At 41.7% G+C, this 19664-nt stretch overlaps 1 protein-coding gene across 6 annotated transcripts in view; it reads right to left on the reverse strand.

The window, feature by feature from the left end:
* INTS10 (integrator complex subunit 10) overlaps positions 1 to 18702 on the reverse strand; it is a 40044-nt gene extending 21342 nt beyond the window's left edge. Inside the window, exons 1-10 of one of the 6 annotated variants that reach the window (XM_034771622.1) lie at positions 18510 to 18702; positions 15621 to 15688; positions 15188 to 15291; positions 13060 to 13199; positions 12194 to 12275; positions 11063 to 11203; positions 8960 to 9131; positions 8019 to 8188; positions 1714 to 1847; positions 535 to 688 (exon numbers count right to left, since the gene is read on the reverse strand). In XM_034771622.1, coding sequence (XP_034627513.1) covers positions 535 to 688; positions 1714 to 1847; positions 8019 to 8188; positions 8960 to 9131; positions 11063 to 11203; positions 12194 to 12275; positions 13060 to 13199; positions 15188 to 15291; positions 15621 to 15682 — 1159 coding nt within the window. In that variant the 5' untranslated portion in view covers positions 15683 to 15688; positions 18510 to 18702. Of the gene's footprint in view, positions 1 to 534; positions 701 to 1713; positions 1848 to 8018; positions 8189 to 8959; positions 9132 to 11062; positions 11204 to 12193; positions 12276 to 13059; positions 13200 to 15187; positions 15292 to 15620; positions 15689 to 18509 lie in introns of those variants that run through there. The other 5 variants (XM_034771621.1, XM_034771620.1, XM_034771624.1 and 2 more) reach the window with 5 other exon arrangements.
* Between the last annotated feature and the right edge of the window lie 962 nt (positions 18703 to 19664).

Consider the following 19664-nt stretch of genomic DNA (forward strand, 5'->3'; position numbering starts at 1 on the left):
CTATTCTTCAGGACGAAAGTATTCAACATGCCTAAATACGGCTAACTGGTACTCTTTGCATGAAGTATTTTTTCATAAAACAAATATAAGTCATCAATAAAAAACACATTATAATCAGAAAAGACCCAGTAACTATCTTCAAAGAAACAAATTGCTGGGGAAATTATGGTTACATGCAAATCTTCAGGAGGTTACTAGCAACACCCCCACACTTAAGGTTTTGGTATCCATTCGGTACTACGTTCTCCCATTTCTCTTTCTTTTCTATTACCACCTATGTGCTACCTTAGTAAAAGCTGCTTTCAAGGAAAGGCAAGTGAATGAGTACAGAAGTATGGAGGAACTAAAAAACAACAAATAAACCAAAATTCCAAGATAATTGATAAGGCTTCTTATCTCAATTTCCAATCTCAAACCATCCAGGCTTCCAAAACAGAGGGTACTTTCAGAAATACCTGAACTGTATTTTAACAGTCAAACAATTCTTCTCTAACAAGGAAGCATAAACACAGAAATGCCTGCAATCATCCTTACCTTTATCGAGTGATTCCAGAGAATAGAGAAGCTCCCAGCTCTCTCTTGCCAGTTTAAAGCTCTCTAGTACTTCAACAGAGTTTGCAAGGTCTGTCTTATTTATTGTGATGTGACGACTTCTCCCCTTCCCAGAAGGGTCTTCATCATCCGAACTCTGCTTAAGGATCAGTATAGACAAAACATTTCGCTCTCTTTAAATTAAATGTTTTTCAAAAGAATCTAATGGAACTTCTGCAACATTGCGTATAAGCGTCAAAGCAAGCAATCCCAGTGCAAATATCTTCAGAATAGACTTTTCACTATTTCTATGCTTAGCATTAATTATATATTAAATATTACTAACTCCTTTAGCAAAAAGAAATGAAAAATAGTGGAAAAAATTGTTATTTTACTCTAAAAATAAACTATCGAGATCCTGAGTGCCATGTCATCATAAATTGCATCTTTAAAGAGTTCAATCTGTTACACATTGGTCAAATTGTGGTATTGTTATCCAGATTGCATTAGAATAATTTATTACTGAAGTAAGAGCTAAACCTTCTCAGTCAATCCAAAACCATCATGGCATATTGCAAATCACATGTAATTCTTCTAAAATGTGTACTTTTACCAACAATGTAATTCTATAAAATAGTATTTTTTCTCCTATGAAAGAGACAGAGCACACACATAACTGTTATTACAGGCCAACTATTATGCAATAGCACTTTGCCTATAGAATCCCTGCCTGAAAACATAGTACAATCAAATAAATACAGGTCTGTCGCATCTTACACGCATTTAACATGCGCGATTTCAGCTTTATGCGGTCGGCAAAAACAAAAACAAAAAAACAAAAGAGAAAAATAACAATTTTAATACTATACCTCTAGTGCGGGCGATTCCGCCCACCATTACACTCAATGTAATTTTGACTATACGCGATTTTCGCTTTACACGCTGGCTGCGAAACATAACCCCAGCGTAAGATGCGACAGACCTGTAATAGTCTCAGCACAGTTCCTTTCACATCATGACACTAGCACTTACAGTATTGCCAGTAAAATTGTTTTGTTCTTGCTGCTTCTCACCAAAAGTCCCTTTCTTTGCATATTTTGGTCAGAAACAGAAATTCCTAATGTTCTAAATTCCAAATGTGGTATAATTTCTATTAAGAATTGAATAGTCTAAAGGAGTTACCATGGTCTTCTCTCTTCCTTCTGCAAGTTTCCTCTTTTTATGTATGTGCTTGTTGCGATCAATATCTGTATCGCCATAGACACCGGACACATCTTCAAGGAGAACCAATGGAACTTGGTTTGGAGCATTTGGCCCTACATTTAAAAAATAAATTAAAACTTGCTTTAGACTGAACTGAATGACCGTTTGCCTGCTTCAAATTTTTTCATTCAGGCATGTTGTACGGAACAATTTGAAAGTAATTCAACAAATTGTGTCAATGTTTAAAATACCCTGGTAATGATACAACTTGCTTTGAAGGGAGCCCTATCTTAGAGGTCACATATCCTCTGCCAGAAGTCATGATGATTTGCTCAAAGCTGTCAGAAAATCTTGGAACCTCCTTCTAAGGGAGCAGTCACAAGATATGTAAGAGTTTTAAGTATTTTGTCTCCAAGCATCATTTACTTTCAACTAAAAGCAATCATTAAATAATGCCAGTCATTTGGTCCATTTGGCCAACATCCTAAAAGCAACAACTAAAGAAAAATTCCCAAAGAACTCTTTATGGGAAAATGGAGCAGAACCTTGCCAGCCACTGAAGCCTCAAAAGAGGAATACAGTTGTTTTATCATGAGATTTCCTTAGTAGTGTAACTTGCTTATGGCCGGCTCCTGCTGACTTCAGATGTGGGATCAAGCTTTTAGTTGGCTGCCAAAGTCCACTACCCCTTCCCATGACCATACCTCCAAAGAAGCTTAGTTGTTAGGTAAAGGATAGGAATGGGAGTCAGATCTGATTTCTACTTCCAACTGTGCCACAAACTTTCTGTTCGATCCTGGACTTAAGGATCCTGGATCTTCGATCCAAATCACTTAAGGTCTTAGTGCTTAAGTTTAGTCATCTGTAAAACTGAGATAGGGAAGTATTATCTCCATGTGACAGTGTGCTGCCAGTATTTTGAAAGGGGATCCCCAAAAGTGTTTCATTCCTTAATCTACCAAAAAAAAACCCACCCTGTGTATTAGGGGTTTGCATGCTTGCAGAGAGAAGGATGAAGGAATGGGAAATCTATTTCTCTATCATCCCATTTAAAATCTCTGTCTGCCAAGAAAGGAGGCGATGCATCACCAAACATAAAATGAACATCCTGAAAATATATCAACCAAAGCATTGATTACTGCCCAAGCCCGCAGACAGCCTGAGAGCTTATGAGAGACATGTGAATTGCCCCGCTCATCTCATAATCCTCCATCCAACCCCATGTGAAATAGGCAAGAGATGATTACTTACAAGTAATCGTTCACTGAAGATCTACATCTCAATAGATGCCACCCCAGTCCATGCACCTGGTGAGAATTCTCATAGATGGAGGTTGAGAGCGGTTGTATCCAGCAGGAGGCATCTTGTGCCTCCCTGCTGAAACATGTGGGCTCTCTCCATTTTTTCTATAGACAGTTCCTTTCTAAAAAAGGAGGAGAAAACCCCCCAGTGACGCAGATAACACCCATGGCACTGCACTCCACCGGCATTCGATGGCACAGCAGAAATCAGCAAGAGATGTCACAGAAATACATTACTGAGCTCAGGAACTGACACAGTGGTACCCGAAAGGATGTGAGTGTGAAGCACAGTGCCCAAGGCTTGCATCAAGTTGGGACAGAATGCAGTCCCTCGGTAGTTCCTTCCCCAACTCTTCTCAGACAGGATGTGACGGTAGAAGCATGGGTAACTCATCGTGGCAGCGCAAGACGTCCCCCGTTGGATCCAATAGGCGCAGAATCTTCAAACTACAGAGTTCCTGTCAAACCCACCCACAGTAACACAGACCCAAGAGGTGAAGTCCACTAACACTAGTATTGTCAGTGCAGAATTATCCCCATTTTGCAGACTGGGAAACTGTGGCCTAGTGAGGGTAAGTGACTTGGCCAACGTCATAGGAAATGCTACACTCACGAGATCAGATGAATAATTCACCTAGCCCGATATCCTGAGACAATTAGTGAATGATGCCAGGTGCTTCAGAGAAAGGTGTAAATCCCCTTTCATGTAAGTTTCTTCAACAACCTGCCCACATAGGATCATTCTTCCTAACCCCAACCTGCCAGATTACATCCCAGGAATATAAAACAAAGGTTTATATTCCTTATACATTTTTATTCTAGCTAAGTGTAGCTGCAGAGGTTATTTGTGTAAATGTCTAATTTTCTCTTGAACCCTACTAAACTCTGCTCCAAGGAGGCTCCTCGGGGACTCGTTCTGTGCCTCTGACTGGCTTGGAAGACCCAGGGCAGTACCATCTCCTCCACACAGGAAACAGCAGGGCTTGGCCTGCTCCTCTCCCCACTGAGAAAAGGTTGTTCCCAAGGATCCTACTCTAGGTCACTGCTCCATCTCTTACCCCGACATCAAGGAACTCCTGGGAGGACCCCACTCTGACATACCTAGATTTCTATGAGGTTGTCCATCACTGTGGTATCTGAGCATCTTCCATGAAAAGCAAACAAACCCCCTCCCCCCCACACACAAAAGTCTCTTTTGCAACACAGCTGGCAAGCTTAAGGTATTAGAGTGGGCTTTCCTACTAGTACCCTATGACAGAATGTGTCCACACCCTACATACAAGTGTAATAAGCTTTGTACAAATTACACCTTGTGAGGTATCATTTTGAAAACTTGTAATTTTCTGGTCATTACTGTCCTGATAAAATATGTGTGGCAACATTGTATGCAAAGTTGTAAGATTCCACTGTAGAGTGTTAGTAACACATGTTCCAAACTGAGGTTGGCAAACAGTTCTCTCTCAAACACAGGGATGTATGCTCTGCTTAATTTGCATTTAAGCAGTAAACAGAGTCATAAAGAAGGAAGAGAAATGAAGAAAGCTCAAACAGGTGAGAAAAAAGCAGGGAACATCCTTCTCCATAGACTGTGTGTCTCCCGGTACCCAGTTGGAAATGTTTTTCAATGCGGGAAATGAAACTATAAAAAGGAGGGACAAAAATCCCAAGACCCCCCCCCTCTCTCCCTGCCCATAGCATTAAAAATTACTTAGATAAGTTAGAGATCTTCAAATCACCAGGGCCTGATTAAATGCATCCTAGAATACTCAAGGAGCTGACTGAGGAGATATCTGCACCATTAGCAATTATCTTTGAAAAGTCATGGAAGAAAGGAGACATTCCAGAAGACTGGAAAAAGACAAATACAGTGCCCATCTATAAAAAGGGAAATAAGGACAACCCAGGGAATTACAGACCAGTCAGCTTAATTTCTGTACCCGGAAAGATAATGGAGCAAATAATTAAGCAATCAATTTGCAAACACCTAGAAGGTAATGAGGTGATAAATAACAGTCAGCATGGATTTGTCAAGAACAAATCGTGTCAAACCAACCTGATAGCTTTCTTTGACAAGGTAACAAGCCTTGTGGGTAGGGGGGGGAAGCGGTAGATGTGGTACATCTTGACTTTAGTAAGGCTTTTGATACTGTCTCGCATGAACATCTCATAAACAAACTAAGGAAATACTATATAGATGGAGCTACTATAAGGTGGGTGCATAACTGGTTGGAAAATTGTTTCCAGAGAGTAGCTATCAGTGGTTCACAGTCATGCTGGAAGGGCATAACAAGTGGGGTCCCACAGGGATAAGTTCTGGGTCTGGTTCTGTTCAATATCTTCATCAGTGATTTAGATAATGGCATAGAGTACACTTACAAAGTTTGCGGACGATACCAAAGCTGGGAGGGGTTGCAAGTGCTTTGGAGGATAGGATTAAAATTCAAAATGATCTGGACAAACTGGAGAAATGGTCTGAAGTAAATAGGATGAAATTCAATAAGGACAAATGAAAAGTACTCCACTTAGGAAGGAACAATCAGTTGCACACATACAAAATGGAAAATGACTGCCTAGGAAGGAGTACTGTGGAAAGGGATCTGGGGGTCATAGTGGATCACAAGCTAAATATGAGTCAAAAATGTAATGCTGTTGCAAAAAAACCAAACATCATTCTGGGATGTATTAACAGGAGTATTGTAAGCAAGACACAAGAAGTAATTCTTCCCCTCTATTCTGCGCTGATTAGGCCTCAGCTGGAGTATTGTGTCCAGTTCTGGGCACCACATTTCAGGAAAGTTGTGGACAAACTGGAGAAAGTCCAGAGAAGAGCAACAAAAATGATTAGCAAACATGACCTATGAGGGAAGATTGAAAAAAATTGGGTTTGTTTAGTCTGGAGAAGAGAAGACTGAGAGGGGACATGATAACAGTTTTCAAGTACATAAAAGGTTGTTACAAGGAGGAGGGAGAAAAATTGTTGTTCGTAACCTCTGAGGATAGGACAAGAAGCAATGGGCTTAAATTGCAGCAAGGGTGGTTTAGGTTGGACATGAGGAAAAACTTCCTGTCAGAGTAGGTAAGCACTAGAATAAATTGCCTAGGGAGGCGGTGGAATCTCCATTATTGGGGATTTTTAAGAGCAAGTTGGACAAACATCTGTCAGGGATGGTCTCGATAATACTTAGTCCTGCCTTGAATGCAGGGGACTGGACTAGATGACCTCTTGAGGTCCCTTCCAGTTCTATGATTCATGGCACTTGAAGCAACAAAGGACAGATTCGTTGGATTCTGGGAGAAGGAATTGGCTTGATTTATGTACTATAACTTACTTTATGTAGAGCTGTTAAGAAATTCTAGATTAAGTAATTACATACACAATACAGCACAAATAGTTTATAATATCAAGGAATAGTCTATAATGAAAGTCATAAGTGCAATTAGAGACAATTTAAATTGGACTTTCAGCATTAACTATACATTTCATGACTTATGAGTGCCCCGTTTTTCAATATTAATAGACATTAATATTTGCAAGGAGTCTCTCTGGGATTAAAGAAAACAGGAGGGAATAAACATTGCTAATGGGGCTTGTAAAATCCTTCATATGAAGCAAATAGCTTGATAACTCCCGAACACAGCCTTTCAAAACCCACTCAAACCAGAGCTTAAACCATATCCTTCAGCTTTGGGGCCATGTCTAAGAATTTAGATCAATCCGAGCACAAGCAATTCAGAGCATCCTGATTTTTCTGAGATACTCTAGCTCAGATGTGGGCAAATTATGGCCCGCGGGACCATCCTGCCCGGCCCCGGAGCCTAGTCCCCAGCTCCTCCCCCGCTATCCCCTCCTCTCCCACAGCCGGGCCACGCTCTGGCCTGCTGCTCCCACTGGGCAGCGGGGGGAGCGCAGCTGGCTCTGGCCGGGTATCGTGGCTGCGAGCTCCTACTGCTGGTAAGGGGACAGGGTGGGGGGTGGTTGGGTAAGGAAGCAGGGGGTTCTGGGAGGCAGTCAGGGAGAAGGGGGCAGTTGGATGGGGTGGAGGTCAGGGGATGGGGGACAGGGAGGGTTGGGAGTGGGAGTCCCGGGGGCCTGTCGGGGGGTGGGGATGTGGATGGGGTCAGGAGGGCAATCAGGGCACAGAGAGCAGGGGGTGTTGGATAAGGGAGTGGGATCCCGGGGAGCAGTTAGGGGCGGGGGGGACCCGGGAGGGGGTGGTCAGGGGACAAGGAGCAGAGGGCTGTTGGATAGGGGGTGGGAGTCCCGGGGGGGGGGTTGGATGGGTTGGAGGTTCTGAGGGGGGCAGTGAGGGGGCAGATAGGGGGTGGAGGCCAGGCTGTTTGGGGAGGCACAGCCTTCCCTACCTGGCCCTCCATACAGTTGCGCAATCCCGATGTGGCCCTCGGGCCAAAAAGTTTGCCCGCCCCTGCTCTAGCTTTAGATTTGAGTGAGGGGGAAAACATAGCACTTTAAACACTCAACTTCTAAATTACTTTAAAAAATTAACATTTTTCTTCACGGCCATGTTATTCCTTAAACCTGAATGAGCTATCTAAAACAAGCCACATTTGAAGTTTTTAGCTTCAGCTTTTATTGAATTATGCACAAACATGTTTTTTTAAATAGACCATCTGGAGGGAAGTATTATTCATGTGTTCACAACTCAAACAGCTCAACTGATTTTGTGCAAATTTTCCAACTCCTCTCTGGTCTGAAAGCAAGCTGGAAATTTTCAGCTCCAAGAAAGTAAGTTTGATAATATTATGAGCAACAGTAAAAAGGGAAAAGAGAGGCTGAATGCAAGCTGGAACTCAGCCTTAAGTACAGCACTAGAAGATATGCCAGATACAACCCACAGGTAGAGATTTAGGCTAAGACATTTACCTTTAGAGGAAATTTCTAAAGCTTAAAACAGCGGTTCCAGAAGGGTTTTTATATTGCTTATATCTGAAAGATCTTTACTCATTAGTGTTTTCAAAACTAACCTTGAAAGAGAGATGGCTGGATGCTGCTGACATACTGGAATGCATTCTTAAAGAAGACCAACATTGTGGAATACACTACTTGATTCTTATACTTCGCATGGGCTTCGTTATCAAAATTATTGATGTATCTGCAGAGGTCTTTCATTCTGTGTAAAATATCACCAAAACTTCTAAAGGGTAAGAGACAAATCAAAGAATACAATACATTACAAAGACTTCTAAACTCAAGAAAAGCAAATGAAAATACATATTTCAAACTTAGTAGTAGTTTGGGGAGTGGGAAGGTGACGAAAAGGATGTCACTGCCCTAGGAGGAAATACAATGTATTCAGCAGACAATCGGACAAAATTACTGAGCTGCAGTCAAAGATCCAGATAATTCTGGGGCTTGCATTTCTGCGGAAAAACTGGAAAGTCTTCCCTCTCACCAGTTAAGAAGGATACTGACATACTTAGAGACAAGTAAATAAAACAAGCTTTGGCTACACCAAATAAATCATGCACTGTTGACAACAAAGAACAGGTGAAGGTGCACTGATGCAGAACACAGTTTAATGCAAGTGTAAGCAAGGGCAAACACACTGTCTAAATATGGTGCTGAATGCAGTTTGTTCTAGCCTGTGCTTGCAATTCAGTGTTTGTGCCTAGGAATGTTAATGAAGAAGTTCAGCTGCACCCATTGCTGTTGTCTGTCATCACCAACCTAGTAGTTTTCTTAGTGTAGACCAGGCTACCGAGTCGATCCTTATACGGTCAACGTTTACAGAGGCTCAACAAACCCTACATACATGCTCTGGCTTGTATGCTTTTGAGAAAAATACTGGGCTGAAATTATACACTATAACTTAAAATTCAATTTGTTCTATAGTCCAGTTTACTGAAGAATTGAAAAGCCCAACTCTCCTAGCAAACCACCATAGGAAAAAGGACACATTTCTCACCTTCTTCCTTTATCCATCTGCCATTCACATCTCATTCCCACGACAGACAGTATCTTAAATAGTCTCTCCCAAGGGTCTGTAATCTGGGATGATTTCTCAGTCAGACCCTCTATTACATATTTCTGAGAGCTACGTTTGCTGGGGGACATGAGATCAGAGGTATCTTGTGAACCTAGAAAAAAGGAAGAAAAAAAAAAAGATTTCTCCATGTGCAGAAATCAAATTAGTTAAAGAAAAAAATAATCAAGTAGCAGAACAGTATATTTGATAGATAACTATGAAATCCTATCTGAGCAAGGAAAAAGATAAAACCTGAAGAGACATTGGAACTACATGGCACTTCACACACTACAAGAAATCTGATCAAATGACTTCCAAGCCTCTATTTCATAATTAACTAAGCTATCCACAATTTCACAGAAAATATAAACAAGTTGAGACAAATTAACAAGAGTAAGTAAAATCAGGATCAAGACCTAGGTGTGTCTCAAAACGTCTAGTCTGAAAGGATATCTCAACTGTCTTAGATCTCTGTATCTTTGTTAATTTGTGTCAAACATTCTCCAAATGCAGTTATATGGTAGTTTCTTTTATGTTTGGCCTTATGTTCTAAGAAGCAGAAGAGTATTTACTAGTCTGAGCACTATTAAGATTATTTTTCAACAAGGTCCATCATTGTTCCACCTTCACACCAGCCTGTGCTACTATCACACCAAATCGCACAAGCACAGCAGTGGCAGGTCTGGTTAAGTCCTTGGACTGGGAACCTCCCAGGAAACCCCAGATGCTACAGAACATGTAGGTGTTGGAATTTAGCAGATGACATTTTTTTCTCCTAGCAACATGCCAAAACTCCAGCATGGTATTAGGGAAACTGTACTGCTGAACATGCCAGCTTTAAGGCTTAAACTTAAAATAGAGGCACTGACTAACAGACTAGACCTTTCGCCCCATGAGTTCTGGTTTGGGGGAACTAGACATGTAAAGGAGAATATTGGCTTCCTTTTTTAAAAGGAGGTTTAGTTCTTTTCCTTGCAAACAAACAGTTATAAACCCAATATACCAGTCACTATGATCCATTGTAACAAGCAATTGGGTGCTATTACATTGGAGGCTGGGGAAGGAGACTTTAGATTCCTCCTGCCCACACACATTTATAGAAAATGAGGCAGTTATGGAATATGTTTTCCTTAGATTCTACAGTGGTTCTCAAACTTCATTGCTCCGCGACCTCTTTCTAACAACAAAAATTACTACATGACCCCAAGGTGGGAAACTGAAGCCTGAGCCCGCCCAAGCCCCACCACCCCAGGTGGTGGGCCAAAGCAGAAGCCCAAGGAATTCAGCCCTGGGCAGGGGGTCTGTAACCTGAGCCCCATCGCCCAGGCCTGAAGCACCTGGGCAGTGGTGTTCGGACTTTGGTCCTGGGCCCCAGCAAGTCTAATGCCAGCGTTGGCGACTCCATTAAAACAGAGTCGCGACCCACTCTGGGGTCCCGACCCACAGTTTGAGAACCGCTGCCTTAGAATAATCCTGCTAACCCTCCCATATTTGTCAGTCTCACCCTATGCATAATGCTTGGATAATGAAGGACAGGAATTTATTATGTTGTGCAGGGAATCAAAGAAAGCAAAAACTGTTTCACAGCCTCACTCCAAATATGTCAAAGCCATCCCTGGGCTACTTGTCCTCAGTAGAGATCCAATGGCAAAGAGTTAGGAATTAACCTGGTGTGACGTACCCAGCTAAGTTCCAACACAGGTAATGATATTCTGCTAGCCTAAATTCACATCATAGTTTCAAATGGATGTGAAACTCTCTCCTACCCTGAACTGCTTTGTGGCGCTCACAAGGGCCATTAGATATCTGCTGCATTATTTTACTGAAAGGGCTGCATTTCATAGTGGATGTAGTAGTGATCCCTATCTTTTACCCTCCTTACAGGATTATTTAGTTTTCTGAAATCAAATGAAAGATCCTGTGAAACTGTACAATATTTTTATTACCCTAACTCAGTGGCAGATATTACGTAAAATGAATACCTTATTCAGTTACACTAATTTAGAAGAGGATGTTAACATCATTTGGTAAAAGTATTCTTACCTTGATACTGGTTTTCCATTTGTGTAGATCTAGTTACATAATTAATATAAAATTCTGCTGCCTTGTTCAAGTACTTGTACAGCAAGCTGGCAGGCAGTCGAACATCAGGGTTGTTAATGATTAGAGGAAGAACATCACAAACTAAGAGGTGAAAAAAAGCACATTGGGTTTGTTTTTTCTGATACTTGTTTTGGCTACATAAGAGTTCAAAATCAACAGTGCAAGTTTCCAGAACCTTCTGTCTAGCAAAATATTATCTTCCTGGCATACACAGAGAAATTCGATATAAACATAAAACACTTTTGCTGAAGAGCTGCATGTAACAGTGCTTTATTTCTTAGAATTCAGAATGATAACACACAAGAACCCCAAAAGAGAGAGACACAAAGCAGGCTGCTCCCTAAAACAGAGAGGCACAACTCAACCTACCTTACTCTAGGTTGGCTCTTTGAAGACTAACTATGAAAGACCCAGATCACACACTTTCTTGTAGAGCTGTCTAACCTGCCAGCCTTAAAGTGAAAGCCTGGAATTTTAATACAGTTTTCAGTACACCACAGCAAACACCACAAGAGTTAGCCACTAAATGCCCCGTGGGTCCTGTCCAGTTTTTGACCAGTTTTAAAATTAGTTCAGACTACAATAATTTTCAAACCAGTTTGAACCATAGAATAGACCTGGTTTAAGGTGGCCTGATCTGTTTCCCCCCACCCCCGCGAATCTGTTCCAAGGCCAAACTGTCTTAAAACCACTTAATCAAAAACTGGTCAGGCTGCCTTAAACTGGGTTTCCACTAGGGCTCTAAATGATTTTAAAATTGGTTAGAAAATTTCCCCTGCATAAATAGGTCTTAGGTGTTCGCTTCCATAAGAGTATACAGTAACCTAGAATTCAACATATCATTTCGGCAGATGATATACTAACAGTAGCCAAATTTTTGTGACAGCAAGGTAGAAGATCAAATCCAAGAGTCCTCTGCACATCTGGAGTAAGGACTGCCAACTCATTTCACACAGGCCATTAAACTAAAAAGATTTGTTCACTACCAACCTAGGCTGACGAGTTCTTAACAGATGGTACCAAGCTTTGTCATTTAGTTCTATAATAAAACAGACACTTGTAGTTTCTTACCAAATAATTTCCTAAAGCAATTGACCGGGGATTCTTGGTCCTCAATATTTTCAGCCTCTAATAACGTTTCTCCTAGGCCCACCTGTGTAAAAAGTGGTTAAAATGAATAGCTACTCAGTACTTTCAGACGTTTTTGGAAATATGAGATTCAAAGCAATCGAGCAAACACGCTCCCATCAGTAGCATTCCATCGTGTACTGAGATTAGTACACTATGCAATTTTCATTTACACTTCACAGTTAAACAGCAATGTTTTAGTATCTGTGGAGTCAATCTCAGGGGACAAATCCTAAAGCAAAAATATACTGTAGTACATATTTCAGTAAGTTCACTGTCTCCCACTCGTCTCCTAAGTAAGAAGTAACTGACAAAGCAGTATCATTTTCTAGTAAACTAGATTTCATTTTAACGTGAGATTACAATCTCTCTTTTTTTACTGTTCTGGCTTACTTTTAATCATGGACTCACCTGTGGACTTTACAAAGAAAGAGACTGCTTTGTTTTCTTGGGTTAATTTTACACTTATAACCTCAGTGGTTTGAGCATTGGCCTGCTAAACCCAGGGTTGTGAGTTCAATCCTTGAGGGGGCCATTTAGAGATCTGGGGCAAAAATTGGGGATTGGTCCTGCTTTGAGCAGGGGGTTGGACTAGATGACCTCCTGAGGTCCCTTCCGACCCTGATATTCTGTGATTCATTTGGGGGTCTGAACTTAAGGTATGACAGCAGCAACTGCCTGAAATATCACCTGCAAGTCTGAAGTTAAAAAAAACCAACCCACCCTCATCTGACAAAGCACATAACCTGTACACAAAGGCACGGGCTGATAAGGTTGTTAACAGCAAAAAGAAGCTAGTTTTCTCTTACCCCATGCTGCACCACAGTCTCTGGGAAGCGTCGTAGAAGCAGCAGTAGCATTTCTGCCCTTTCTAGCGTATTAAAACACTGCTCTGTGGCCTTTAGTAACATTTCACACTGAATTCGACCAGGAAGGGTCTCAAATAAACCTGAAAAAAAAAAATCAGTTATTGAAATAAAAAGCAATCTGTCTGAATTGAGGAGACAGAAAAAAAGCAAAAGAATAATCAAAGTTGTCTTGTTGATCAGTTACAAAAAGCACCCTACGGTGCTCTTGCAACTACTATGACGTTTTAGACAGAGAACAGGCACCCATATCTATGCGAAGAGCAATGCACATACGTTTCTAAATATATTTCAGGGTAAAGTGCATGGTTAATAAAAGTAAATTTTAAAACAATTTAGAAAATTTAAAAACTGCATTATAGTAATGCATGGGAACACTGAAATCAAAACCATTTAATATTTGTTAAGACAGATGGTAGCCTTATCAAGAATTCCCATTGAGATTTTTAATAATGAATGTTGTATTTAGATAATTTGTTTAAAAGAGACAATGGCCTATCGTATGAGTCAACAATACGATGCTGTCACAAAAAAAGCAAATGCAATTGTGGGTTGCATTAACAGAGGCACAGCATGCGAATCACGGGAAGCGATAGTACCGCTCTACTCGGCGCTGGTTAGGCCTCAGCTGGAGTAGTGTGTCCAATTTTTGTCACTAACGTATAAAAAGGATGTAGAGAAACTGGAAAGGATTCAGAGGTGAGTGACAAAAGATAATCAAAGAGACAGAATGCAGCCACATGAGCAAAGGCTGACAGAACTGGGTATGTTTAGTTTGGAAAAGAGGAGATTAAGTGGGGGACAGGATAGCAGTCTTCAAATACGTGAAAGGCTGACATAAAAAGATGGAGAAAAATTGTTCTCTCTTGCCACAGAGGGCAGGACAAGAGGCAATGGGTTCAAACTACAGCATAGCTGTTTTAGATTAAATCTCAGGAAATACTTCCTAACTGTAAGAACAGTAGGACAATGGAACAAATTGGGTAGGGAAGTCGCAGAATCTCTTTCACTGGAGGTTTTCTAGAAGAGGCTGGAGCCATCTGTCTTGTATGGCTTAGACACAACAAATCCTGCATCTTGGCAGACTAGATGACCCTTGCGGTCCCTTCTAATCCTATGGTTCTATGTTTCTGTATCCTTTAATAAACCCTTAAGAAGGTCGATTTCCAAGAAGGTCTCTTGTCAGTATCCACACACTATGGCCATTCTATTAATTGGTGTCTTGTCTGAGTCATTAGAAGGAGTGGCAAAGAATCGTGGGCATCTCCGACCCCATGTAAATGAGAAAAGGAGTCAAGAAGAAGTAGTAGTAGTGAAGTGTCTGGCTAGAAATAAGAGTGCTACATATTCCTTCTCATACATTTTCATGGGAAGTATTTGTGAGGCTCTATAATCACTACACAAACTGTTCTCCGTGACCTGCTCCCACAGCCTTCACTAACTGTTCTGGTGCACGTCCTTGGCCAGCAAACTACATTTAGTTTGTCAGATTCAAGTCCCAATTTCACAAGCCACCTGTGGTTCACCAAATCCTCTGCCAGCAACCAAGAGGTAGTTCCCTGGCAAGGGATACTGACAGAGGAGTGGAGCTGGTAGTTGCACTTCTCATAGTGCTTCAGCTCCCTGCCCTGCTTCTTCCCCTGTGTCTCCTAAACCTAAGGGTACGTCTACACTTACCGGAGGGTCCAGCGGAGGCAATCGATGTTCTGGGATCGATCCCGGAAGTGCTCGCCGTCGACACTGGTACTCCAGCTTGGCGAGAGGAGTACGCGGCATCGACGGGGGAGCCTCCCTGCCGCGTCTGGACCCGCGGTAAGTTCGGACTAAGGTACTTCGAATTCAGCTACGTTATTAACGTAGCTGAATTTGCATACCTTAGTCCGAGGTGGGGGCTTAGTGGGGACCAGGCCTAACAGTAGGTGAGTCTCTGTGGCTGAGAGTCACTGTATACAATAGACCACAGATAGTTCATCAGACTAGGACTTGCGGCTTCCAAATCAGCTGTGTAGCCTGGGGATTTATTCTTAGATTCCCACTAGACTCCACCTCTGTCAGATGACAGAGTCCTTACCTCTTAAGAACTGAGTCTGCTTATCCTGTGAGTCATTCCTTAATGCTGATGTAATAACATTAATCTCCCTCCACACCACTGGCTGGTCTGGAAAATTCACAAACCTGGAATAAAGGGTCAGGCAAAAAATCAGAATAATCCCAAATTCAGTTTAAAACAGAAAGCTTACTTTGAAAGCACCTGTATGAAGAAATACAAAAGAACATTTTGCTTTCATGGCTGATTTTGTTTTTAAAATATGAGTAAGATCTGTCTAGTTTGCCTACAGAAATGACATAACATCAGCATTAGATCCTTGCACTCCCATCTTATGATAAAAGTACTGTGGTATACAGCATGGAAAAAGATGACGAGTGTTTTTAGAGTTCTATGTTCAGCGAAGTTTACAAGACACTTTCAAAGAGAATTAAGCAAAAGCATTTCTATTACTTACATGTCATATAACAGTCTGCCAGCTGATGCTGTCCGCTCCGCATTCCTCTCGATAGTGTACATTTCATACTGAAATACAAGAGAATGGAATAATAGCCACACTGTATATCCTCATGTACCCACTTCGTTCTTCCATACTGACACCTGTCACTAACTTGTTATAATGAGCCCATATTTGAATAGTAAATACTGAAAGTACCACAAGCAGTATTCAATTTAGAAACTTAAAAACTGATGGTAAATATTTGTAACCATACAAAAATCTTACTTTAACTGTTATATGTTTTAATATTGTTAAGATAAATAAGTTTGCTTTTTTTTATTTTCGAGAAGATAAAATAATGACAATACAATGAACTCCATCAATTACACAAGCAAGTTTACTCCCAAAGATACTACTCACATTTAGTTCAAGTTTTGACAACACCTAAGGCCAATGTAAATAATGGAAAACTCCAATGGAAAAGGTTATTTTTATACAAATAAACATCCTGCTGCAAAGCCTGAAACCCAAACACTGCAGCACTGTCCTAGTGCAGGAGACACAAAAATTGACTAAACCTACTATAAACAAAGTAATGAAACTGACTGGTCTATTTTCATTGTCTTTGCTGGGTGAAATGCCAAAAGCAATTGAACTTTTACAAAGTTTTTATTTTTAATTGTAGGAAGGTTTAAAAAGCAAACCAAACCCATGATCTTTAACATGACATTGCCTGTGCAACTTTCAGCACGACACCCCTACCCTCTTTGGAGTTTGCCAACAGTTCTCTCTAGTCTTTTGCTGAAGGAATCTGATCAGTTTCTTGCCTATCCAAGTACCCACACTCTCCTCCTTCAAATCCCTCTTTGAATCCCACTTCTATGTACATTTTCTAGGTTGAACTCCTCACTGAGTCCATGCATTCTTGCATCTTCATCCTTGTCCTATATATCATATTTGTCTGAGTTAAACTGTGAGTTCATGGGGAAGGCGGGTTCCAGGCTTTAAATTTTCTGTAAACCACCATAAACACTTATGAAGCTGTGCAAATTTAGTACAAAATAAAGGTAAAAGATTATTCCAGACTGCAAAGTGAAGGTGCCAAATGTTCCACTGGTATAAATCAACATAGTGCCTTTGATTTTAATGGCACTATGCCAGTTTACACCAGTTGAGAAGAGGGCACAAACTCTAAAGTCAAGAAATGCCAAAGTTAAAGTTAACTCTGTACCTTTGAATGTATGCATTACAATACAGCATTTTTACTATATGAATACATGCTGTTTTATCCACCGGACCAATGCCTCATTCAGTGTGCAGACTAGACTATGTACAGTGAATAAGACAGCAGTACAATATTTGTAAATAAATTATTAGAACAGAAATGAAGATGAGAGGTGCACACAGTCAACTACATGGGACAAACTTTACTTTGTCAATGCCCACTCATTTACTTTCATTTTTTTGAGTAAATGTGTTATCCTCTCACATGAGTGAAACCTGCCTCTGCACTGTACCCATCTACTCTGTGCAATGAATGTATTGAGTGACAATTCAGCTCTCACAGCTGGGTACATTCTGTGTAAGTTTATGGTGTATGTTAAGAGATCCAGATTTACACTGTTGTAATTAAACAGAATCCGAACTATAAGGAAGCAGGGATGACAGGTCCCACCACTTTGTTCACTATGCACCACACCAGCTCATTTGCTGCATTCTCTCCACTTAAGTATTAATGATCCAAGAGCCTCAGAGAAAAATGAGTTTGCAATAATATAATTAAAGATTGCAGATATTCCAAAATACAGGACTGTGAACCATTTGCTGGGGGCCTCCTTCCTCCTTGCTAAATTTCATAAAAGTGCAATAGTTACTTTTTAAAATATTTTTCCTTGAAAACAGTTGCTGTAATTGTCACAGGAATGTTATTTGTTCATGAATGAGAGAGCTAGCGGGGCCACACAACTGGGAATAGAAGGAAAGGTGGTAAATGACAACGTCTTTTGTGAGTCACATTATGAAAGTTTGAAAAGCACTATCAAAAACACAATGGCAGTTTCTTCAAGTGACATTAACTTTGGCATTTCCTAACTTATGGATGCTTCACTTTACAGACTTTGCCCCCTGCAAACACTTATGCGCATGCTTAGCTTTTAGCACTAGTAGTTCTATTGAAGTCAAGCATGTGCTTAAGTGTTTGCAGGATCAGGGCTGTATAAGTTCTCAATAGAGGTTTTCTATGGCATTCCCTAGTTTGTTTTGTTAAATAAAAAAATTTAAATAGAATCCTGATTATTTGCCTTGACAATGCAACTAGGCAACACAAGAATGGCAGGAATGAAAAAAGTGCACATCCAACTTAGAACATCCCAATGAATGAGGCCACATCTACACTTAACATTTAAATTTACACAGTTCTGTCCCTCAGGTTTGAAAAATCCACCTCCCTGAGCGATGTAGTTATGCTGACCAATCCCCCAGTACAGATGCAGGTAGATCGATGGAAGAATGGTTCCATCACCCTAGCTTCTGTTGCTCAGGGAGGTGATATTCCTACACAGATGGAAAAAATCCTTCTGTCAGTGCAAGCTGCATCTATACAATAGGGTTATACCAGCATAGCTACAGTGCCATACCTATGCCCCGGGCAGCTGACAGTGAGAACCCCACTCTCAGCCCGATGTTCCCACTGTCAGCCTTGGGCAACCGACAGCGGAAAAGTAATAATGGACTTTATTACTGCAAATAATAAGGTCCATTATTACTTTACCACAATTGTCCATGGTTTGTCCGCAACTCAGCCACAATTTTTTTGACAATTATCCTGCAATTCAAGTAGGGTCTTAGTAATAATTCTATTTTGTTACAGTCTGAAAGTGTTCATCTTTTGTATGCCAAAATTCTTACATTGGAATTCTGTAATGTATGATTTTATACAGCTGCGCCTTCTTTGACATTGTGGGAACAGAAAGAAGCACTGCCAGCACACAGCAGAGGCTATGACTCTCGCATCATTAACCACTTATTGTTCCTATAATCCATTTGTGTTTTTACTTTAATTTGTTTCGCCAGCTGGAATTTTGTTGTGCTGAAAGGTGAAGAGAAAGGAAAGCATTTGAGCTGACTGGGACTGAAAAAACTTTTGTCTCCATGGCTTTCCCCGTACTCCGTGTGCTCTGGCCTACCACTTCTCTAGTACAGGTTTTTATTTTTCAGGCTAGCTCTAGCAAGAGCATGACTAAGGCCCCCAATCCTGCAAAGGTCATGTCTACAAGAGGATACCAGTGAAAGCTCAAATGAATCAACTGAAGATGCGAAGACAATGCATGTAAATTAAAGCACACCAAACCCCGTGTGGATGCGCTCTCAGAAGGAAAGGGGTTCCTACGAATGGCGACTTTATTGCCCTGTGAGAGCAATCCCCAGGACATTTAACATGATGAATTCACACCTTTAGCGGATTCACCTGAGCACCCCCGCATGGGGTGACCCTCATGTCGCTCCACGAGGGGAGCGCCAGTTCGGCGCGAGGCCGTAGGTACATCCCTGCAGCATAGGACCTCAGCCACGCTCCAAGTGGTTTGCAGGCTGGGACGCAGCCAGGTCCCTAAGGTCCCCACCATGGCAATGAGCATGGTATGACCACCCACATGTCGGGGGCCTAAGCCATGTGCTGCCACCACCCTCCTCCCCAGGGTTCAAGAGGAGGCTGGCATCAGTGCTACCCTTCAGCTCAGGGCAGAGGGAGGCTCCTACTGCCAGGGCTGGATCCGTGTGGCAAGAGCAGGCAAGTGCCTCAGATGCTGACTTGGGGAATATGAGGACCAACCCCTTCCATGCTACCCTGAGGCTGCCGCAAGGCACTGTGGGGAGGGGGTGCGAGGCGCACACAGGGCTGGGGGGGGGCTGCCGCAAGGCACTGTGGGGAGGGGGTGCGAGGCGCACACAGGGTTGGGGGGGGCTGCCGCAAGGCACTGTGGGGAGGGGGTGCGAGGCGCACACAGGGCTGGGGGGGGGCTGCCGCAAGGCACTGTGGGGAGGGGGTGCGAGGCGCACACAGGG

Source organism: Trachemys scripta, chromosome 5 (genome assembly GCF_013100865.1).
Source record: "Trachemys scripta elegans isolate TJP31775 chromosome 5, CAS_Tse_1.0, whole genome shotgun sequence".
Classification (NCBI taxonomy): domain Eukaryota; kingdom Metazoa; phylum Chordata; order Testudines; family Emydidae; genus Trachemys; species Trachemys scripta.